This window comes from Canis lupus, chromosome 6, assembly GCF_011100685.1.
Source record: "Canis lupus familiaris isolate Mischka breed German Shepherd chromosome 6, alternate assembly UU_Cfam_GSD_1.0, whole genome shotgun sequence".
NCBI classification, from domain to species: Eukaryota; Metazoa; Chordata; class Mammalia; order Carnivora; family Canidae; genus Canis; species Canis lupus.
In genome coordinates this window covers 10,365,010-10,388,569 of record NC_049227.1, presented here as the reverse complement: position 1 = coordinate 10,388,569, position 23,560 = coordinate 10,365,010, and the positions used below count along the sequence as shown (strand labels likewise).

Here is a 23,560-nt window from a genome sequence, read left to right as displayed (position 1 = left end):
TTACCCCCAATTGATTAACTTATCTCTCTGACTGCTCACGGCCACCAAACCAACAAAATGACATCTCCAAACTGGCTTTTTCATTCATGACAAACGTAGTCCTTGGGGAAGAAGGAATTAAGTGCAGCCAGGACTCAGGTTCTATTTGAATAATTGATAGGGGAGACGTTTGTTCAGCTAGCTTTCAAGAATGAGTTTGGTTTCCTTGGGATTGCAGTATTGCCGTAAATGCCAATGCTCCTGTTACCACCAGAGTTCGTTGAGCCTCTGTGGGTTTAACTGCAGAGAAACAGCAGCCTTAGGACAGAGCTGTCAGGAAAGCTGCTGTTGGATTGGGCACTGGAGCCAAGATTTTATGATCTCATCAACCATAACAATACCAATTACTTGCAAAATGAATCACGCCAGTGCCTAAAGCAAACAGCTGATTGTGGTGCACTACCTCACCTCCCACAATAAAATGCGAAGAGCTCTGGATCTGTAGCAATGGAATATTCAAAGTCTAATGGGGCCTATGCCCTTCTAAGAAGGCCTGGAGGTGATGAATGTCTATACTACATAAGAGAAGGAAAGCCCAAAAGTTTTAGCTTCTTATCTGCTTCCCTCAGTTCCCTATGCTCATTGGAAGAATCTGAAAAGTGCTTCCTCTTTGCCCCTCCAGCTAGGGCCACGTGGCAAAATGGGAAGCAGAAATGAATGTATTTCCAATTACCTGAGCACATGGAGCCCCTCTTCCACCAGGCAATGGCCAGGGGATATGTGCCCTTGAGCAAGGAGAGACCAGACACCCTTGTAGGGAGCTCTTCATGTAGCTCAGGATTTCCCTGGTCAAGGCCAGTCATTCACATCAAGGGCTGAGGCTGGATGAAGGTCAATCCACACCTGGGTAGAAAAAGAGCCAGAGGTCAGGCAGGCTCAGAGTAGCCAACAAAGCAAGACATGCAGGAGAAGGTCACAGCCTGACAGCAAGTACCTGGGGAGTCCTGGTTTGTTGGAAAAGCTCAGAGACAAGGGGCTTAAACAGGCAAATTGAAAATGCCCAAGAAAGCAGATAATGAGGCTTCCACTTCATCCTGTGGTTCAGGGATGCCCCCAGGACTCCAGAAAAGTCATCAGTAATAACCAAAGCCCAGGAAATGGGGTTTCAGGTTGACCCTGGAAGCCCAGAGCAGGCCAAAATGTAGGTAGAGGTTCTGGCTGTGGGACCTTGGAAGATTGAGGCTGGACCTGAAGGTAACCACTGGCACTTGCCCCTCCTCCAGGTGGCTTACAACATCACGGGATGGCTGGAGAAGAACAAAGACCCCCTGAATGAAACAGTGGTGGGTTTGTTCCAGAAATCATCCCTGGGACTCCTGGCCCTTCTCTTCAAAGAAGAGGAGGCTCCAGGTACAGCTGACCCCTTGTGTCTGGTCTCCCCATACCAATGCCCATTAGTGACCAAAACGGAAATAAGGAAACAAAACTCTCTCATTAAACTCTTGCTAAATGGATGAATGAATGACAAGTTGCTTGAGGTAGGCCGTGGACAATGGTGCCATGGAGAGATGCAGATGCATCCTGAGATTCCATCAACTGCATTGATCGCTGGGCCCGTATCACCTGCAGGTGGAGCGATACTGCTTTGGAAGAGTTGAGGCCCAGATGCTGTGTGCTTATTTTCTGCTCCCTGTTCTCCTCTGTCTGAGGCAAAGGCCAAACCCAGCCCTGCTTCCTATACCATGGAGGTCATGTGACCCACATGGAAACACCCCGGGTGGAAGTTGCCCAATGTGGCTGCCACTTGGAGGGGCAAGAACTGCAAATTTCCTTGAATTCAGAAATCTTTTCATCATCAACATGCAATTCCTCCAGATGGTCTGTGGGTTCTTCCTTCTCAGGCAATGGGAACAGTTTGTCCCCTTGTGTAGCCCTAAATCACAAAGGGTTACATATTCTACAGAGATCTAATGCTCTTATTGACAATAACCACAGTCATCCCATTTACCCATTCACTGGTAGATCTCCCTTTCCTGTTGTGAGGGCCCCACCTTACCTAGTCCCAAGAAAAGCCTTTTTTTTTTTTTTTTTTTTTAAGAGAGAGAGAGAAAAAAAAATTGAGAGGGGCAGGGGCAGAGGGAGAGAGAGAATCTCAACCAGACTCCCTGCTGAGTGTGGAGCCCAACTCAGGGATGGATCTCAGGACCCTGAGATCATGACCTGAGCTGAAACCAAGAGTCAGATGCTTAACCAGCTGAGCCATCCAGGGGCCCCCCCAAGAAAAGCCTTTTTAAACCAGAGAATGCATTTCCTTGACACAGAACACTTAGCAGAGGCTGCCTGTCCCAGTGCTGTGTTCTAACATGAAACATGCTTGTCTTTCTTCCTCAGCTGGAAGCAAGAAGCAGAAGAGAGGGTCTTCCTTCATGACAGTCTCCAACTTCTACAGGGTGAGCAGGGGCTGCCCCACAGGCCACTTTGCATCCAGTGAATCCTCCCCTCCTCAAACCCTCCCTTCTAATGGGGTGGTGGTCTGCCTGCCACCTCACAATGCAGGACAGGATGATTTCATTTCTATGTCTACGATTACCTCTTTCATCCAAGGAGTCTGTTTCCTTCTGAAGGGGTCACAGAACCACAGGACCTCAGACCAGGAAAGACCCTTAGGGATGGTTCCACTTAACCATGTCATTTTAAACTGAAATCCAGAGAGTGGTATCAATGGACATATCAGTACCTAAGATCTTGAGTCCAAGAGTTGGCTGGCAGAAATTCTGGGCTGATCACAACTTCCACAGATTTGGGGCACTACCGGGGATACGTTCCAAAGTGCAGAAGGGCAGCCACTAGCAAGATGTTGCCCAAAGATAGATTTATTTCTGAAGGATCTGGCTGCCCTAAGGCAGGACAGGCTATGTCATTGGAGGTATCCAAGCAGAGGAGGAGGGACCATCCAACGGGCAGGGATTTGTCCTCACAGGCACCAGAGTTTCCTTCTAGTACTAAGACTATGATGAGCCATCATTGATTCAAGAAGGGCCCTCCTTACTGAAAGTCATGTCACCTTGGGCCAGTCCCTCTGAGAGGACAGGCACCGACCAAGATGATATCCATTGTGACAGCCACTAGCCACATGTGGTGGGTGAGTACTGGAAAAGAGGCTGGTGTGTCAGAACTCCATTTTAATTTTAAGTTTTAATTTAATTAATTGAACTCTAAACAAATACCTCTGCTGAGCATGGGGGTCCTGCAACACCAACACTGAACCCTGCTCAGTCTTTCTGTTTCTTTTTCCTCTATCACCAGGAGCAGCTGAATAAGCTGATGGCCACCCTCCACAGCACTGCTCCCCATTTCGTCCGCTGTATTGTCCCCAACGAATTCAAGCAATCAGGTACATTGTGGGAATGAGTTTCCCTGTGAAGTTAGTGTTTGCTCAAATTAAGTACCCCCCTTTTACTAGTATAGTGAACACATATAGCAGTTTAATTATTTTTGAGGGATCCCTGGGTGGCGCAGTGGTTTGGCGCCTGCCTTTGGCCCAGGGCACGATCCTGGAGACCCGGGATCGAATCCCACATGGGGCTCCCAGTGCCTGGAGCCTGCTTCTCCCTCTGCCTGTGTCTCTGCCTCTCTCTCTCTCTCTCTGTGACTATCATAAATAAAAAAAAAAAAAGAAAAGTTTAATTATTTTTGAAATATGGAGTACTGTTTCTCTTTTTTGCCTCCCTGTCTTTCCACCAATTTTTCAATTGGACAATTTTGACCCACTGAAACAATAACAGTTAATAAAAATAGCTAACATTTGTTGAGCGCAAGCTGTAAGCCAGGTATGAATTAAGTCCACTTTAAAAAAAATTTTTTTTTAAGATTTTATTTATTCATGAGAGACACAGAAAGAGAGGCAGAGACACAGGCAGAGGGAGAAGCAGACTCCCTGCGGGGAGCCCAATTCAGACCTCGATCCCAGGACCCTGTGATCACAACCTAAGCCAAAGGCAGATGCTCAACCACTGAACCACCCAGGTGCCCTTAAGTCCACTTTTAATCACCAGGGATGATTGGGGCAAAGTGGTGCACCAAAGGATCCCCCCCAAAAAATGGATCATCTAGGGACACCTGAGTGGTTCAGTCAACGGAAAATCAGACTCTGGTTTCAGCCCAGGTCATGATCTCAGGGTCCTGGGATTGAGCACTGCATCGGGCTCCATACTCAGCACAGAGTCCCTCTTTCTCCCCCTTTGCTCCTCTCCTTACTCAGCACATGCACTCTCTCTCTAATAAATAAAATCTTTTTAAAAAATGGATCATCCAAAAGTCATGTTCTAGCTGCTTTGTAAAGCAAAAATCATGTTCACCAGCTGGAAGTCACATTCGGGAGACCCTTTGGGTCTTGGCTGAATTGTGGGGCCCCCTGAGCAGTGATGGGAGGAAACTGGGGTCAACAATATAGATGCTCAGTTAGCTTTCTGCAGTGGCAAGGAGTAGCTTGTCCCACCCGGGAGCACTGACAGCATCCTGTGCCCTCCCTCTTGGCAGGTGTGGTGGACGCCCACCTGATCATGCACCAGCTAGCTTGTAACGGAGTCCTGGAAGGCATCCGTATTTGCAGGAAGGGCTTCCCAAACAGGATGCAGTACCCAGAGTTCAAACAGAGGTGAGTGGTGTCTCTCTGATACCGTGAGTATAATTCTCAGTTTCCAGGACTGACTGATAAAGAGTCCTGTTGTAGCAGACAGTACACCTCACAGCAGATACCACCTCACTCTCATTACTTTAGTATGCACTGGCCTGACTTTCAACTGCCAGAACCTGCATTTCTTTGCCTGAGGGCTTTCTCTGGCTCTGGAGCTTGCTTTGCTACTTGGCAGGCTGAATGTCTCAGGAAGTAATGCCTCCCCGGGAGCAGCCCTCCACCAATGACTAAGGACAATTGGCATATAAATACTTCAACTCCCTCACTCTTCTGGTGGGCTGACTATGAGGCATGTTCTGGCTTCCAGATAAATGTCTAACAATAGGCTCTCCAGGTTAAACTTAAAAAAGATAATAAAAATAAAAAAGCCCTGATGTGTAGTGTCTTTGGATTTCCATATAAACACTCCCACGACTGATTTCGAGCCAGCGATGTGACATCACTGAATGTGGGGTTGGAAGAGATGCACACAATTGGCTCTTGCAGACCAGTGGGAGCTATTCCCAGTGTCCCCTAGCAGCATCAAGCCCCAGCTGCCCATTGTGATAACTGGCCTTATAACATGGCTCTTATTAACTTCCCTGACCCCCTTCCCAACTCTGCCAACGCCCCAGAATAAACTGTTTGCACTCGGAACTTTGTCTCAAGTCTGCTTCTAGGGGAACCCCAGCTAAGACCTCCACCTCAGTGATTATTTTCCTCCTTCCTGCTAGAACGTATGGCCACAGATTGATGGACCAGGACAGGTCACTGGAGGTCATCTTATCCAAGCCCTCTGAAGGCTCTAAGCAGAGAAGGACTCTAAATCACAAAGAGGGTTGCTGGCATGTCAGGAAAAGAGACACTTCTCCTATGCCTGAAAGAAAAGATCAGGAAGGAAAGATTTTGGTGTCTTATTTCCAGGAGCACCTGCCCCCTGAACTCCTGACCTACACCAATGTTCACTTCTCAAGGTCTCCTGCCAGTCCCACCCCACTGCCTGCTGTGGGCATCTTTAAAATAGGTCTAAGCCATGATTCCAAGGCCATGTAAAGATCAAAAGCATGGATGCACTTCCTGAGCTGCCAGCTTGGCATGATGATGACCGTCATTGTCTCTCTCCCACCAGGTACCAAGTGCTGAACCCCAACGTGATTCCTCAGGGATTCGTAGACAACAAGAAGGCCTCAGAGCTGCTGCTTGGGTCCATTGACCTGGATGTGAATGAATACAAAATCGGGCATACCAAGGTAGGGCCTTCCCATGATATTCCCTCCCTAGATCACTCAGCCTTGTCCCAAGAAAATGAGCTTCAGGGCATAAATTCCAGCCCAGAGCTGACCAGTTGCCTGCCTTGGGCAAGCCCCACAGCTGCTGAGAGCCCCAGTTTCCTCCTCTGAAAAAAGCAGAGCTGATACAGCTGATCTTGTGGAATTTGGAGGGTGATTAGCAATAATGTGGGTGAGAACCCAGCTCAGACAGGTATTTAATAAGTGGTAGATGATTTCCTAGGCCTGTACAAGGCCCGGTCATGAAGCTGTGTGTGTGTGTGGTGGGGGGGGTGAGGTCTGAGAGTGAAGCACCATCATCCCAGCCCACCCACACCCAAAGCTCCAGCCCTGAGCTGGCAGGTGAGTCGGGCTTGACTCACAGAGAATGCCTGATCCTGACTCACAGGGCCTGGGCTGCCCTGTGTCTGCCCCACTTCCTGGCCCCGCAGAGTCCTCTTGGGATCGGAAGGGCCAGACAGGCAAATGGGCCAAGGTGTCCATCTACAGCTGCCCAAGCACACTGCACCCAACATGACAACCAGGATGATCCAGGAGGAGTACTAGCTTTGCATTCGGGAGCATCAGGCTCAAAGCCTGCCTCTGTGCAGCCCAGAGCAGGTCACTTGCCCCTCTGGGTCTCATGAGTGGCATAGGCAAGCACAGCTTCTCCACAGGCCTGGTGGAGTGCATGGATGCTCCAGGCTGTGTGTGCAGCCAACACATCTGGCCACTTAGCAAATGCTCACAGAGCACCTCCTGTGCCAAGCATGGTTCAAGGCTCTAGGGATATACCAGTGAACAGAACAGAAAGAGTACCTAGCTCCCTGGAGCTCACTTTGTGGTAGCAAGTGTTGGCAGAATTGTTCTGCTCTAGAATCTGCCAGAACTGTTAGCTTTGGCGTCCTTTACAATTAAGACATGCTGTGTATAACTAATTTGACTTATAGGAACACTTCAGGTTTTGTCACAGAATCACTGAATACCAGCTGCTTCCCCTAGTTCCCAACTTTGAAGGATGAGAAACTTGAGGAAGCCTGGACAGGGGCATGGAGCTGATGTGCCCAATTCCACAGAACTAGGCAGGATGGAGCAGGCCTCAGGCCCTATGACGCTGCTCACAGGAAGGGGAGATGGGGCTGCTGTTGCCAGCATTTGACACAGCTACTGGCAGGGCAAACGGACTGTATTTTGCTGTTGTTCAAGGGTTGCATTGGGAACCTCGGGTCCAGATAAAGGCCTGGGGATTCTGGGGACAGATTTCCTCCCCAAGGATCATCTAGGCTCTGGTGGCAGAGGCAGGACAGAGAACAGGATGATTCTGCCTGTAAACTGTGTCCCTATCCCCATCGTTGGCTCACGTGGGCCCTACCCCCAGCCACACGTTCACCTCACTGCTCCTAAAAAGGACACACCTCAATGACAAGCAATTCTGAAATATCAAGAAGCATTTTATGAAATCAAGCCCAAAGTCTCAACCCCACAATGGCTAGCTCTTTGGGTTTTTGTGGGGGAGGAAGGCATGGAGAAGGAGCATTCTTTTCCATTCCTTTCCTGTTTCCATAGCATCCACATAAAAGATTTAGTTGGGGGCTCTGCTCCCTGCCCCAGTGTGGGGAATTGCAGATTCTTGGGGCTGGGAGGACTCAGGGTCCTGTACTCCCATTGAACAGGAGGGGAGATCAAGACCTCCCCAAAGAGAGTGACTTGGCTAAGGTTACACAGCACATCCAAGGCAGGCTGAGGCTAGGAATAGGTCTCCTGTCTCCTTCTGTCCTTCTGGAAGTTTCTATCATGTCCTACTTGAAGCCTATGAAGATGTGTTACATTATGAAACATATTAATAATAAAACAACCACTTGTGAGCCCACTTAAAAATCCAGAACTTGGGACGCCTGGGTGGCTCAGCAGTTGAGCGTCTGCCTTCAGCCCAGGGCATGATCCTGGAGATCCAGGATAGAGTCCACATCAGGCTCCCTGCATGGAGCCTGCTCCTCCTCTGCCTATGTCTCTGCCTGCCTCTCTCTCTGTGTCTCTAATGAATAAATAAATAAAATCTTTTAAAAAAAAATCCAGAACTTAATCTTTGCATCTCTTTCCTCTCCTTCCTCCCCACCCCCAGGAATAACCTTTGTCCTGAATGTTAACCATTCCTCTGCCTTTTATTTTTTATTTTTAAAAAGATTTTTTTTATTTATTCATAAGAGACAGAGAGAGGCAGAGATATAGGCAGAGGGAGAAGCAGGCTCCCTGTGGGTAGACCAATGTGGGACTCAATTCCAGGACCCCAGGATCACGCCCTGGGCCGAAGGCAGACACAACTGAACCACCCAGGCGTCCTAATCCCCCTGCGTTTTAAAAAATAGTTTTATCACATATGTGTATGGCCCCAGATTTTGCCTGGTTTTGAGCTTCATGGAAATATCATACTTGGTTTATTCTTCTGTAACATGCTTCTAACACTTCATCATATTTCCAAGATGCATTCTCGTTGGTTGGTACATGACATTCATTCATTGTCACAGTCCTTTCATGCTGCCTCAGACAGCCATTCCGCAATTACTCTTTCTCCTGCCCTTGGAAATTTATTTTTCCCCCTGCAGTTATCAAGAATGCTACTTTGAATATCTTTGTGCATGGTCCTATGTAGGACAATGCACAATGTAGAGCAAAATTCTCAGCCTTAGCTATACATTAGAATTATTTGGGGAGGGGTAAAAATACCAGAGCCTCGCTCCAGAAATTCTTCAAAATCACCTGTGTCCAGCTATCAGCATCTTTCCAAAGCCCTCCAAGCAGAACGATGTGCAGCCAGGGCAGAGAAAGATATGTTAATGCTGAGGAGGACAGTTGCCTGTTTCAGGATGTGCAAACATCTAACTTGATGAAGGAATGCCAAATCGTTTTCTCAAACTGTTGTACCAACTCACCGTCTCCTTGATCCACAACCTAGCCAACACTTGCCTTTTTGGAAGTCTTGAAAGTTGCAGGTGGAAGGAGGAATGATTGGTATCTTGTGACCTTAGTTTGTATTTCCCAGAGGTTAGGTGTTTCTTGTTTTTTCTTTTTTTTTTTTTTTTTTTTAATTTTTATTTATTTATGATAGTGAGAGAGAGAGAGAGAGGTAGAGACACAGGCAGAGGGAGAAGCAGGCTCCATGCAGGGAGCCCGACGTGGGATTCGATCCCGGGTCTCCAGGATCGCGCCCTGGGCCAAAGGCAGGCGCCAAACCACTGCGCCACCCAGGGATCCCTGTTTTTTCTAACACATTGCAAAGCTGCCCCTACTTTCCTGGGGATGTGTCCCACTCATGCACAAGAGCTTGGTGCCCAAAATTGTGCAACATTGGTCAAACTCTATATCCTTTCTACAAAGTCAACATCACCCTGCCCTCATTATCCCCTCTTCCCACTCCCAGATCCATAGGGGATCCATAGGGGATCATGACTGTCCAAAGGCTATTTTGCATGACGGTAAAGAGGGAAGGCCCTTTGCCACCCTGACTGTTGGGCAGTCACTGTAGCAGTGAGGATTATGATGATCTCACATTTTACTTATACCTTCACAGTTTATACAAGACTTTTCCTCCCAATATCTCTATCTAATCCTTACTGCAACCCTTAGGGAGGGATCAGCATCCTCATTTCACAGATGAGGAACTGAGGCCCTGAAATGTGAGGAGACACATCCAGGGTGCCCAGCTAGTAAGTGCAAGGCCAGGGCTGGGGCCTGTAGGAGGATCCAAGGGTGAGAGAAAACAGTCACTGGGGCCAGCAGTCGCCCTGCTATTGGAGGTCTCCAGGCCAGGGCCAGCTATTCCTGAGGGGCCTCAGACACCAGCGCCAGATGGGCTCTCTTAACTTTTAAGGACCTCTTGGAACCTCTGGTACTTTGACTTAAAACTCCCAAGTGGCTGCCACTTGGTGACAGCTGGGCTATTTTCAGATGAGTGTGTCCTTCCCCCAGGTATTCTTCCGAGCGGGCATCCTGGCTAAGCTTGAGGACATGCGGGACGAACGTCTGGCCAAAATCATGACAATGTTGCAGTGTCGCCTCCGGGGTTTCCTTATGAGGATTGAGTTCAAGAAGATGCTGGAACGAAGGTAGCCCTCACAAGCACCAGTGGGGCAGAACCACAGAGGCCACATTCACCCGCACAGAATGAGCAGAGACCATGCCACACACACTGCAGTCAGCTCCATTAGCAACACTGGGTAGTGAGATGAGGGAAGGGTGCCAATGTCTTCACTGGCCCAAAGAACCCTGTTTGGAGCCTGTATTAGTTTTCTGGAGCTGCCATAACAAAGCACCACAGCTGGGTGCCTTAACACAGTGGAAACATTTTCTCACTGTTCCAGAAGCCAGCCCATCTGAAATTAAGGTGTTGCAGGCCACACTCTCTCTGAAGCTCTAGAGGAGGACCCTGTTTTGCTTCTTTTTTTTTTTTAAATTTTTTTAAAATTTTTATTTATTTATGATAGTCACACAGAGAGAGAGAGAGAGGCAGAGACACAGGCAGAGGGAGAAGCAGGCTCCATGCACCGGGAGCCCGATGTGGGATTTGATCCCAGATCTCCAGGATCGTGCCCTGGGCCAAAGGCAGGCGCTAAACCACTGCACCACCCAGGGATCCCCCTGTTTTGCTTCTTACAATTCTGGTGGCCCTAGGCATTTCTTGGCTTGTGGCTGCATCATTCTGATCTCTGCCTCTGTCTTGGCAAGGCCCTGCCTCTGTGTCTGTGTCTCCACACAGGCTTCCTTCTTATGTGGACACCAGGCATCTTGGGTTGGGGGCCCACCTTTTTCCAGTATGACTTCCTCTTAACCTAAGTGATGACATCTGCAAAGACTCTATTTCCAAACCAGGTCACATTCACGGGAACTGGGGGTTAGGACTTGAGCATATCTTTTTGGAGGGGGACACGATCCAACCCTTAACAAGGGCCACCTAATATAAACCCTTCTCTTGCAGCCTATAAGGCACTTCCCCTTATTGATCAGTGTGATGATACTGTGACTCAGACTACCCTGGCTGGCCTCTAGCTGACTCTGGCTCTTTGTGGTCCTAGTAATAATAGCAGTGATGAGCCAATAACCACAATAATGAGTTTCTGATATCCACCAGGCCCTCCTTGACCCCGGCTGAAGGTGGGGACACCAGTTAGGGACTGAGGGTAGGACAGCAGCCCAATCCAACCCAGGGCCTTGGCACACAGGAGGTCCTCAGTAAATGACAGCCCAGTGAAGCTGCCAGGGACAAGGAGGTAGATTCCAAAGATTGCAGATGGATAGGATTCAGAGTGTAATGGGTGATTGAAGAAGGGAAATGTAAGAAGAAGTGAGTGGTCTGTCTCAGCCTTGTGCTGTCTGGGAGGCCAGGCCCTGACACCTGCACTTTAATTCACACAACCCCGGATTCCTTTTTTGCAGAATCGGCCTGAAAGTCATCCAGCGGAACACACGCAAATTCCTGGAGCTGCGTTTCTGGGGCTGGTGGAAGCTCTACAACAAGGTAGGGCTCAGGAACAGGCCAGCCTGCTGCTGCCCAGGAGGACAGGGGACCTGAGCTCAGCCTGGGTGGGGGAGCCTCTCGGGAGTAGGAGGCCACAGGATGCTGCAGGGACAGTCCAAAAATGAGATGAGGAGGAATCCAGCCTCCTTCCAGACAGAGGCTAATTCCTCCCTGAGGAAGACATCAGTGTGTCTTCCCACCTCATCTCATCCCTGAAAATAGCATCCTGTTAGGATGGAAAGCATTCCCTACCCCCAGACACACACACACACACACACACACACACACACACACACACACAGAGTAGGCTTGGTTACCAGCACCTCCCCCTGGACATGTCGAGGCATCTTCAACTCCTTTAGTGAAGTCCAGCTTTAGAGGTGGAGTGACCTCAGGAAATCCTGGGATCTGACCTCCCTGTTCCCAGATTCTTCTGAGACAGCAGAGAGAGCAGTGAGTCAGCCAGGTGGTGGGGCTACAGGACCTCCAAGCAGCCAGCCTACCCTTAACCAATGCAGGAGGCCATGAGCCATCCTCCTGATGCAGGTGAAATCATACTAGGTGATGGTATGCACACCTTTGGCCCCCATTCCAGGGGAACACAATGCTGGGAACCAGAGGTGGCCGGATGCAGAGCTGCTGCATTCCGGAGACAGGAGGATGGTGTTGTTTCAAGGGGAGCCTTGTGGAGTGGGGGACAGGCTCCAGGTCATCTCTGTGGCCTTGAGGCCCCTACGGCTCATGTAGAAGTTTCTTTCTACTCCCCATGGGAAAGCACTATCTAACACAGTGCTAGCCACAGGTTCAAAGGAGAGATAGCAAACTCTGCATCTCCAAAGGCCAGCCCCCTCCTGGGCCTGAGATCGCAGAGGAGTCCAGATGAGCATTTCTCAAAGTTCAGTTATCGTTGGTAACTTCCCCACTTGTTCTATGACTGACCTCCTTTTCTTATGTCAACTCACTTTTTTATTCTGAAATTTGTATTTTAAAAGGAAACTTTGTATCCTCATCTGCTTTAATCTCATCCTAAGCAAGCATTATCCACAAAATGGTGGATGTGATGAGTGCTTTTCTGTTTTTTTAAAAAATTATTTCAAAAAATGTATTTAATTTCTTATTTTTAAAAGTTATTTTATTTTTTAAGATTTTATCCATTTATTCATGAGAGACACAGAGAGAGAATGAGAGAGGCAGAGACACAGGCAGAGGGAGAACCAGGTTCCATGCAAGGAGCCGGACACGGGACTCGATACCCGGTCTCCAGGATCGTGCCCTGGGCCGAAAGCAGCTCTACACCACTGAGCCACCTGGGCTGCCCTAAAAGTTATTTTTAAAGTAACTATGTAACAATGAATATCTAAGGATTTCTGTGCAATGCTAAATCTATCCCACTTGTGCCTTTGGTATTTGTGTCACCCTCTGTGAAGCTCCAGACTAACAGCCTTTAAGATTCTTCCAGGCAGGGGGCACCTGGGTGGCTCAGTGGTTGAGTGTCTCTGCCTTTGGCTCAGGTCATGATCCCAGGGGCCCCTTTGGGCTCCCCACAGCGAGCCTGCTTCTCCCTCTGCCTGTGCCTCTCTCTCTGGGTCTCTCATGAATAAATAAATAAAATCTTTAAAAAAAAAAAAAGAAAAAAAAAGATTCTTCCAGGCAGGACACCACCCACGGTCACAGATGAGGGGTCAAAGCCTGGAAACTTCCCCGTTCTTTACTAAAAATTAAAACTTCAAAATAAATAAATAAATAAATAAATAAATAAATAAATAAATAACTTCACCAATTAAACATGGCGGAGCAAGGTCCTGTTCCATTGAGTAAAACAGTAAAACTAAAAATCCTTTACTGTTAGTTTTTAACTAAGCTCTAATATTATTGAATATTAGAATCCCCATAGGATTGATGGGGAAGAAAAACAAACCAGGTTGCAGAGACTTTTACTGAATAGAAAGTGTTACATAATTGTGTTTATGTGGACCTGCTCCCGTGGTATCCCACGTCCCCACAGCCCAGGCTGGCAATGAGGCTTCCCTGTCATCTTGGAAGATAGGTGATGCCTTCTCCCAAATCCATCTCCACAGGGCGTTGGCCCTCCGGAGAAACACATCCATTGATCAGGAAATACCCTGAGGGCCTGTCCCACCTGTTCTGCTCAAAGCTGCAGGGACACAGGAAAGCAAGAGGGAGGTTTTTGAGGAGCTAGAGGTCTAGCAGGGCAGAGAAGTAGAGGTGGATGGAGCTGATGGACCCAGGGTCCCTTGCAGGGTAAGAAGGGCCAAATGCATGTAGAGGTTAGGATGGGTGCAGCGGGTACAGAAGAGTAGTGAGTAGCTACTGCAGGCCAACACACAAAGCAGGCCCAACCATACAGAGATCAGAGCCAGAGGGGCGGAGGCCACGAGGCAGAACTGCAGCCGAGCTGGAGTGGGGTGGGCAAGGCTTTGTGTGGGAAGACCATGTAGAGGGCTGGGACTTCAGGCTGGGGACCAGATGAAAGAAGTGAGAGAGAAAGACTGAGAATATACACAAGACAGAGAGACAGAAAGAGAGAGAGAGAGAGAGAGAGAGAGAGAGGAACAAGTAAGGGAGAAAGGTGAGGAAAACCAGGGTTCCCAAGCACACACAATTTACAGAGCATTTATAAGTGCTGGGCACAGCTAGACACCAACAAACACCCAATTTGGTGTCTCTTAGGATCCAAGAGCATCCTGAGGATTGGTTCTAAGCAAGGATGGGCCTTCTCTGTGGAGGCTAGGGCTGCTTTAGGGCAGCTATGGAGAGGCTCCAACATCACTGCTGCAGCATGAGCTTTCCACCCCACCAGGGGTGTGAAGTCCCACTGGAGGCTGAGCCCCACAGCCCACCACTGTGCCCCCCACACCCCCTAAAATGGTATGGTGTTGCTCACCACTCAGGTCAAGCCGCTCCTGAACGTGGCTCGTCAAGAGGAGGAGATGAAGGCCAAGGAGGAGGAGCTGAGGAACGCCATGTCCAAGACACAGGAGCTGCTCAGCAGGGTAAAGGAGCTGGAGGAGAAGATGGCCACGCTCAGCCAGGAGAAGAATGACCTCACCATCCAGCTCCAGGCCGTATGTGGGGGCTGGGGTGGGGGGGCGAGATGAGGTGTGGGAGCTGGGGGCCCTGGCAACTACCAGGATTCCAGGGTCACCGAGAGTCAGACCTAGGGAGGGAGGGACAGCCTTCGAAGAAGCTGTGTAGGAGCAAGGTCACAGCAGTAGAAGGACCACCCATTGATAGAAGCACCTTCCTGGCCTCCACCCCTTTATGCCTCACACGATTATTTCCCTTAGCTTGCAGACAGAAAAACTGAATGTCAATAATGTTATGCCATGAAGCATAAATCACATAGTCTGGTTGGACTCTCTGGCCAACTGTTGTCTCACGCCCCTGACCCCATCTTGGGGAGACCCTGATGGACACCCAGGTTGTCCCTCTTCTGCCACTTCCTGTCCGTTTGACTTTTGACAATTCTGCTTCCCCTGCCTATCAGCTCCCACATTCCTTAACTGTAGCTTACAGTAACACGTGCCTGGCTGGCTTTGCGGGGTTGTTGTAAGGAGGACTCGTGGATGGGAAGTGGTTTGTTAACACAGAAGTACTAAAATCAGCACTGGGAGTCATTTGGGCAGATAGCCCAGGCCCCACTGACAGATGGAGGCATAGGCACATCCAGGCTCAGCAGATGGGATGGCACAGCCTGAAGTACCAGTGCTGTCCTCGACTTCTCCTGGACCACCTCTGCTAAAACCTTAACTGGGATTCCGTTAAAGTGCAGATTTAAATGCAACAGGCCTCAGGGGAAGCCTGAGATTTTTTGCATCCCAACCGGTTCACAGGTGATGCAGCTGTCGGTCTGGGGATGGCCCTGCTAGACTGTGTTTTGTCACACACATCGCATGGAGCTTGGAGATAGTGCTCAGACCCCTTTGGGACTCCTTTGACTGGTGGTGTTCTTTCTTCCTCCAGGAGCAAGAGAACGTGATAGACGCCGAGGAGCGCCTGACCCAGATGATGAAGACCAAAATGGACCTGGAGAGCCAGATCTCAGACATGCGGGAGCGGCTGGAGGAAGAGGAAGGTACAGCAGCCTCCCTGAGCGCCACCAAGCGCAAGCTGGAGGGGGAGATGAGCGACCTGAAGCGGGATCTGGAGGGCCTGGAGACCACGCTGGCCAAGACGGAGAAGGAGAAGCAGGTGAGGGGGCCCTGGAGCCTGACCCCGCTCCTTATAAGAACAGGGAACCCTGTGGAGGGGTCATACCTGGAGCTCCCACAGCAGCACTGCCCAGGGCCCTAGCCACCTGCCACATGGGGCTATTTTAACTTAACTCAATGCAATTTAAAATGTGGTTCCTCTGCTGACCTAGCTGCATTTTGAGTGCTCAAAAGCCACACGTGGCTAGCGCTACCACGTTGGATCGTTGGATTGTTGGATCGGCAAGTCTGGTGGGGCCCCAGAGCCTACTCCCTAAGGCACTGCTGACATCTGAGGACCGGACTTTGAATAACAAAGCCTAAACTGGTGGCTCTCACTACCCTAAGATTCCTACTTGGTTGGTTGGGGTATGCCCTGGGCGTTAGCATTTCTCAGGCTCCCAAGTGGCTTTGGACTACAGCCAAGCTGAAGAGCCCCTCTCTCCGAGCCAGTGCCTCCCCTGAGGGCGTTTCCAGCCTTAAGGGCCTGTCTCTCTCCTGCCCCCATTTCCAGGCCCTGGATCATAGGGTCCGCACCCTGACTGGGGACCTCTCGCTCCGTGAGGACTCCATCGCCAAGCTCCAGAAGGAGAAGAGGGCCCTGGAGGAGCTGCATCAGGTAGGCAGCACTGGCTTCCCCTTGGCAGAGCAGGTGAAGCTTGGAGACTGGAGACCTGGACTCAAATCTTGGCTTTGCTGCCCCTCTGCTGGGGCCTGTTGGGGAAGTCACCAAGTCTCCCAAAATCTCGGTTTCCTCATCAGTGAAGTGGGCACTGTCATGTCTTGTTGCTCTCCTACCCGGTTCGTTGTGAGTGGGGTGACTATAATTTATCACCCAAACTAGGACAGTTTGAGTGAAAGAGGGCAGCAGGCATGAGCAGGATGGTTCCAGATGCAAGGTATGTCCCCAGACACATCAGGATGAAGTGTGGTGCGTGGAAGTGCCCTGTGAATGCTAATGTACCAGCAAACCCTGATCCATCTTGGCAACAAAGGGCATGAGCTTTTGCCATGGGGAGACTTATTCAAGTGTTACGGGCTCAGGCTCCTGAATGCAGAGCCAGCTCTGACCAGCCACCAGTGCTGACTGTGGCACAGACCACTTCCCAGCTCTGGAGATGCAGGTACACAGAGCAAGCTGAAGCCCAGAACCAAACCATGGACCCCATTGCCATGCTTGCTGATACCGTGAACACACAACAGGTTCTCTGAATACCTTACTCTCCCACCTCTGGAAATATTTCTCCTTAGACTGGAACTCTCAACCACTTCAAACTCAGAGCCTCCCTTCTATAACAAATATGGTCAATTCTCCTTACTCTAGGTAGTCATGTTCTAAAAAGTCACCACAAACACTGAGGTAGCAAATACTGAACCTCAGTTTTAAGGGGTTAGGTTCCTGCAAGCCTCTGGTTACATTTTTGTCAGCCAATCAATACAGAATACATAGGATTACAATCAATATGTTACCTTGTTTTATGAACGTTTCTGTTGAAAGACACTATTTGGTCCATATTGTAGATTCCTGAACATTGAGCTCACAGTCAACAGCCCTATATTTCGCACCAGAACAAAGCTTATCTGGCATACAAATTTCCTCTGTGAGGGCACAGCACAGCCTTCTTGTGCTTGGGAATACTAGACAGCACAGCAGCACTGTGCATGGGGCCATGTTATAAGCAAAATCACCAAAACAAAAACCATAGCACTGAAAAGACTGTGAAAAAGATACTTGTTTGCAGTCTGAGGAAACCAGAAGGCAGAGCATCACCTTATTCAACTGCAGCTGGGAATGCGCACTCCAGGAGACTCCAATTTTTTGCTGCCTGCGCATGTCTGCAAATGACCATGAAAGCACCACAAGTATTGATTTGGGATTACAAATAAATTTTAGATAGTAGGCAAACTGAAAAATATATAATCTCCAAATAACGAGCACAGAGCCTCTCTTACTATCCTAAAATAAAAATTATTATAAATAACATATAACTTTAAAAAAATCAATAGGGTGCCCTTCTTTTTAAGGGGGGGATGTGAATAGAATGTAATTTTTAATAGATAATGGGGCTGTCGCCATGTAAAAGCTCAGGAGATCCACTAGAAGACGTTGTGAGCAGGAGGCTATCCACCCGAGCCTGCCTAGGTGGCTACAGAGGGTGTGTTGGTGACGCAGATAGCCAAGTGTGGCTGCTGTCACCAATAGGAGTTTACAAAATGGTAAAGAACTCTCAGGGAGATTTTGACAATAACAAATCTTCTCTCAGTTTTCATGGTGGAAAACTGGTAGATCATTCTTTAAAATGTAGTATATACTAAATGAAAAATAAAATAGTTTAGTCATATGTAAAGTGGTACCAAGTGGTGCCAGGTGCTACGTTCAGAAGAGTATGATTATTACTTTATTTACATGAATGCCTGGGTGGGGCATCAAGTGTGTGGACTGCAGAATGATTCCTCATGGTGCTGGACCGTCCAGAGCATGCCATCTTGTCCAGTAGCCCTGGAACCACCCACTAAGTGCCAGTGGGGCCCCCAATCGTGGTGACATCCAAAAGCCCCCCACAAATTTCTGATATGTCCCATGGGGAACCAGAGTCTCACTGGCCATTGAGGGGCCACCTGAAGCTAACAGGTGCTTGGGTCTGCCCCCAACTCACCTGACAGTAGGGGCAGGAGCATGGTAGCTGTCCACTGAGCTCAGAAGTGATGACCGAGAACCAGGTCTATTCAGCTGCTCCTGCATGGTTCATGGGACACACGTTGTGTATCTTTTCCTCCAGAAAACCCTTGATGACCTGCAAGCTGAGGAGGACAAGGTGAACCACCTGACCAAGACCAACAGCAAGCTCAGCACCCAGATCCATGAGGTGATGCCCTGTTGCTGTAGCCAATTCTATACCTCAGGGGCTGGGTCCATGCTGGGGCACAGAGCCCACAGACACATTTGGGGAACTGGACTGACCCATGCCCCTGGGGAAGCGAGGGCCTGTCTGAGGCTACAGCTAAGGAACCAGGCCCAGTCTGGTTCCTTATCACATTCTGGTCTCAGACTCACCTCCCACCCCCACTTTCTCTTGTTTTTGTTGTTTCTGCAGCTGGAGGATAACTGGGAACAAGAAAAGAAAATCCGGGCAGAGGTGGAAAAGGCTCGTCGGAAAGCTGAGAGTGACCTGAAGATGACCATTGACAATCTCAATGATATGGAACGGTCCAAGCTAGACCTGGAGGAGGTGGTGAAAAAGTATGCTCATGCAGTCCTTTATTCTGCCCACAACAACATTAGCAGTATCAAGCACTTCCTGGATGGTGCCAGGTGCCAGGCACTGTGCTGAGGGTTTCGTGTGCTTTAATGCATGTCCCCAGCACCCACTATGTGCCAGACACTGTGCCCAGCACAGAGGATATAGGAAGGGGACAGTAGGTGCTGCCCATCCACAGGGAGCTCCCAGCTTCACACAGGGCCTATTGGGCGCCAGCAATGAGACCAGTACTACAAGGCACCTGCCCCTAAAGGCAGGGAGTCTTCATAGAAACCCACAAGCCAGGTTTTCAAAGATCACAAGGAGTTGAGGTGGGTACTTTATCAGTATCGCTCCAGCAATAACATGGGAGACAGGTGAAGTGGAGAAAAACTGGAAGCCAGAAAGCAATCAGAAGTCCAGGTGTAAGCTTGAACCAAGTAAGAGGCTGAGGGAATGGAGATGAGGAGTCAGACAAGGCAGGCTCTCAAGGAGTGGAATTTGAACAATACATCTTTGAGGTACATTTTGCTAAGGCAGTTTCAAAGCACCACAGACTGCCAGAAGGGTATGCAGCTACTAGCTCTGTGTCTCAGCATATTTCTTCTGTGGCACACTCAGAAAGTGCACGTGACCTTTACCATCCTACTCATCTACTTGGTCTCTGGTGTCTTAGTTTGCACATGTGGATCCTTGGCACATGGCACCCACTTATCAGAAGGAAAAGTTTTTAGAGGAAATTTTTCCCTAAAAAGGCAAAGCATCCTGGTGATTCTGGAGTCCCTAAAATATAAGCTGTACCAAGAGCAGTGATTTCTGTCTGGTTTGTTCACTGATGTGTCCCTGGAACCCCAAACATAGTAGAGACACAATGAACTTGTACATAGTACAAGTAGAGACTCAATAAACTGGCACATAGTAGGGACTCAATAAACTTGTACCAAATTAAGAAGTGAATGAATAAGCAGATGGAAAGCATGTGCAGCAGATTCTGGGGTTCTGCGGGGTGAGACCTTCTGGGCCGTCTGAAGGCCCGAAACTGGGGGATGAGTGGGTTTCAGCAGGTTCCAGGCTTCCTCCAGCAGCCAAGATTCTGTTCCTTTGCCAGCCAGCTGGTCTCCCCTTAGAACTTTTCCTCAGGAGACCAAACCTTCTCTTGCAGGAGAGATATGGAAATCAATTCTGTCAACTCTAAATATGAGGATGAGCAGTCTCTGAATTCCACACTCCAGCGGAAACTAAAGGAACACCAGGTGTGTCCAGGACTGGGAAAACAGCCCGATGTGGGATTCGATCCTGGGTCTCCAGGATCGCGCCCTGGGCCAAAGGCAGGCGCTTAACCGCTGCGCCACCCAGGGATCCCCAGAGCTCTCCTTTTGAAACGCACTTCCAGGCACTTTTGTTTCCATCAGCTGCTTCGCTGCCTCGGTTTCCTGAGGAGCAAGACTGTCCCAGAGTCCTTGAGACTCGTCCATGTTCACCTCACACAGGCTTATAGTCAATGCCCTTACAGTGATCACAAGGCCCTTGACAATCTGCCCCTGTTTCCTCCCTGACCTTGTCACGTTCCCCCACTGCTCCCCAGCCACAGCCATGCTGGCCCCCCATGGGATCTCACAGCCCCCTCCTGCCTCAGGACCATTGCACACACTCTCTGTGTCCTGTTGCCCTCTTCTTTTGACAGTGTCCATCATATGCTCAGCTCCTTGCCATCATTTCCATACTAAAAGGCCAAGTGGGTAAGTCTGTAATCTCACCCAGAAGAGATGACCCCCTTCTGCTTTACTTCTTTGTCTGCTAGGCCCGAATTGAGGAGCTAGAGGAAGAACTGGAAGCTGAGCGGTCAATGAGAGCTAAGGTAAATGAAATGCCTCTGCACTTTTTGAGCCTAAGGACACAGTGCCTGCTACAGTCCAACCACAAGTACATGCTCACTCAGGAAAGCAAAAGAGGACAGGTTACCAATTGAAAAGGCCTTGTTGATTCTTGAGCACCTCCTGAGCACCAGGCAGTGTGCTACATGAGAAATACTAATTACAATGCAAGACACAAAGATACTATTTCCAGTGTGAGTCCAAGGAGAGAAGGCCAGCAACGTTAGCCTGGGGACTCAGAGAATGAATTCAACAGGCTGACACTGGGAAGAATTTCTAGGCAAAGAGAAGAAATAGCACCTCTCTGCACAGTTATAAGGATGTACAATGAAAAGGAAAGAATGGAAAAGGGTTCTAGGGTGGGGATCCTAGAAGCCAGCAAGCTGGTGGGAGGTGAATCCTAACATATCTAAACTCCAGATTCATCCAAACTGAGCTGGGGGTAAGTATGTGCAGGAAGACCCACTCAGTGCAGGAGAAGGACACAAGCATCCTTCACTGAGTGTATAGAGTGGCAGGCAAAGGGCAGGGCTCCCCAAAAGCAGGCCCCCAGCCTCATGGACACCATGCAGTCACTGTGGTCTTTACCAGAGAAGGAGGGGCTCCTGCATGGCTCCTGTCACGGTCACTCAATCTTCCCCAGGTGGAGAAACAACGCAGCGACCTGTCCCGGGACCTCGAAGACCTCAGTGACAGGCTGGAAGAGGCTGGGGGAGCCACGTCTGCTCAGGTACCATTATCAGGGTACCAAGGAACGCCAATTCCTGCCTGCCTGCAGGGAGAAAAAAATTGCTGGGTGATAAGCAGTTAGTTCTTGCTGAATTCCTGGAGCTACCTTGAGGAGAAAACAATAATAAAGAAGAGGCAAAAGAGGGGCTGGTTTGGTCCCCTCTCTCCCAGGCTCCTTAGCTCAGTGGTGTTGACAGAACCAGGACTGGACTAAAGGCAGAAGGCAGTTCCTCATTGTCTGGTACCTGGCCATAAGGGTAATGAGGGCAGAGGGGGCAGTGCCTGAGAGTGTGAGAACCCCATAGAGGAGGGGTTGGAGGTATGGGTTCTAGATTGGTTGCTTTTCACTGAAAAGCCAGTTGTTTCCTATCTCTAGGAGTTAACTCCCCCTGCAAGGGGCTGTCCTTCCAAGACCAGCAAAGCCCCGGATGTCAAAGCATCAGAATATAGAAAATGAAGACATGGTTAATACAGTGGGGTGACCACCCACACTCAGGGCTGGAATCCAAGCTGAGCCTCTGGTGTGGGATACATCTTTCTCCAACTCATATAAAGGCATCGTGGAGACTGTCAGAAGCCACTTGAAACTCTCCTTCTAATTCCGTGTAGTCAGGTCTCTTACAAATGCAGACTCTGGATCAGAGCTGAGAGCAGAAATGTGGATGGTGTCCCTTAGCACTAGAAGGCTCCCTGGACTCCATGTCCCACTCCCTCAACATTCCAGCCATAGTATGCACACTGTGGAGGGGCCCAGGTGTGGTCGGGGTCCCAAGGAGGAAACAAAATCATCCCCATTGGTTTAAGCAACAGGCACTAAGAAGGGACTATGTTTAGTGATGCATAAAAAGTTAAGGGAGGGGATCCCTGGGTGGCTCAGCGGTTTAGCACCTGCCTTTGGCACAGGGCAAGATCCTGGAATCCCGGGACCGAGTCCCACGTCGGGCTCCCGGTATGGAGCCTGCGTCTCCCTCTGCCTGTGTCTCTGCCTCTCTCTCTCTCTCTATGTCTATCATGAATAAATAAATAAAATCTTTTTTTAAAAAAAAGTTAAGGGAACAACAGGATGTGGGACACCAGAGGGACGGTAGGAAGCGGGGTTATAGGGCTGTGTGACATTGGGAGCCATGGAGCATGGTTCATTCCAGAGGCTCAGGGGGAGTCTGTCCCAGCCTCTCTCCTGGATGTGTGGGTTGCTGGCAATCTTTATTCCTTGCTTGCAGGTACATCACTCCAATCCCTGCCTCTGTGGTCACATGGCCTTTTTCTTTGGTGTCTCCCTGGACCCAAATATCTCTCTCCTCTTATAAGAATGACCAGCCATTAGGTCCAGGCTCTCCCTAATCCAGTTATGACATTTTAACTTGTTTATATCTGCCAAGATCCTGTTTCCAAATAAGGTCACATTCACAGGTATCTGGGTTTAAGAATTGAGCATATCTTTTTAGGGGACACAATTCAAGGCACAACATTACCCAACCAAATCCTATGGGCAACCCACCCAGAGGCTCCAGATTGATATTTCCATTAAAAAAAAATGATATTTCCATCAAGACGTCCTATCAGTGGGGTGCAGAAATATCAAGGCACCACTGAGCAGGTGGGCAGTGTCTGCCCTAAGGAGCCCAGTGCAGGTCATTTCTGCTAAACCCTGGTTCTTCTCTCTCCCAGATTGAGCAGAACCGCAAGCGGGAGGCGGAGCTGCTGAAGCTGAGGCGGGAACTGGAGGAAGCAGCCCTGCAGAGCGAGGCCGCGGCCTCCACACTGCGCAAGAAGCACACGGACTCCATGGCTGAGCTGACAGAGCATGTGGAGAACCTGCAGAGGGTCAAGTCCAAGCTGGAGAAGGACAAGCAGGTCATGAAGGCTGAGATCGACGACCTCAATGCCAGCATGGAGACTGTGCAGAAGTCCAAGGTGAGGGAGGACCCCCACAGAGCCACAGGGAGGTGCCCCAGCATCTGGCCACCTCACAAATATTCCCCCCAACCCCTAGCGAGCCCAAGGCATGTTCTGGATATTGTGAGGGGAACTAAAATGAGCTCATCACAGATCCCACTGGATGGTGTATAACCT

At 49.4% G+C, this 23,560-nt stretch overlaps 1 protein-coding gene and 1 long non-coding RNA gene across 2 annotated transcripts in view; one reads left to right on the top strand and one right to left on the bottom strand.

Moving 5' to 3' along the window:
- The window catches only part of MYH16 (myosin, heavy chain 16), a 63,996-nt gene that overhangs the window by 15,674 nt on the left and 24,762 nt on the right, over positions 1–23,560 (top strand). Inside the window, 16 exon segments of the mRNA XM_038539442.1 lie at positions 1,263–1,389; positions 2,371–2,429; positions 3,286–3,373; positions 4,519–4,636; positions 5,784–5,904; positions 9,889–10,025; positions 11,353–11,434; positions 14,347–14,520; positions 15,419–15,646; positions 16,160–16,264; positions 18,426–18,512; positions 18,741–18,886; positions 20,047–20,137; positions 20,686–20,742; positions 21,402–21,488; positions 23,156–23,401. Coding sequence (XP_038395370.1) covers positions 1,263–1,389; positions 2,371–2,429; positions 3,286–3,373; positions 4,519–4,636; positions 5,784–5,904; positions 9,889–10,025; positions 11,353–11,434; positions 14,347–14,520; positions 15,419–15,646; positions 16,160–16,264; positions 18,426–18,512; positions 18,741–18,886; positions 20,047–20,137; positions 20,686–20,742; positions 21,402–21,488; positions 23,156–23,401 — 1,953 coding nt within the window.
- The window catches only part of LOC119872157, a 60,940-nt gene continuing 37,420 nt past the window's right edge, over positions 41–23,560 (bottom strand). Inside the window, exons 2-5 of the long non-coding RNA XR_005360580.1 lie at positions 21,347–21,530; positions 18,303–18,447; positions 14,340–14,457; positions 41–882 (exon numbers count right to left, since the gene is read on the bottom strand). This is a non-coding gene — a long non-coding RNA (uncharacterized LOC119872157). The remainder of the gene's footprint in view (positions 883–14,339; positions 14,458–18,302; positions 18,448–21,346; positions 21,531–23,560) is intronic.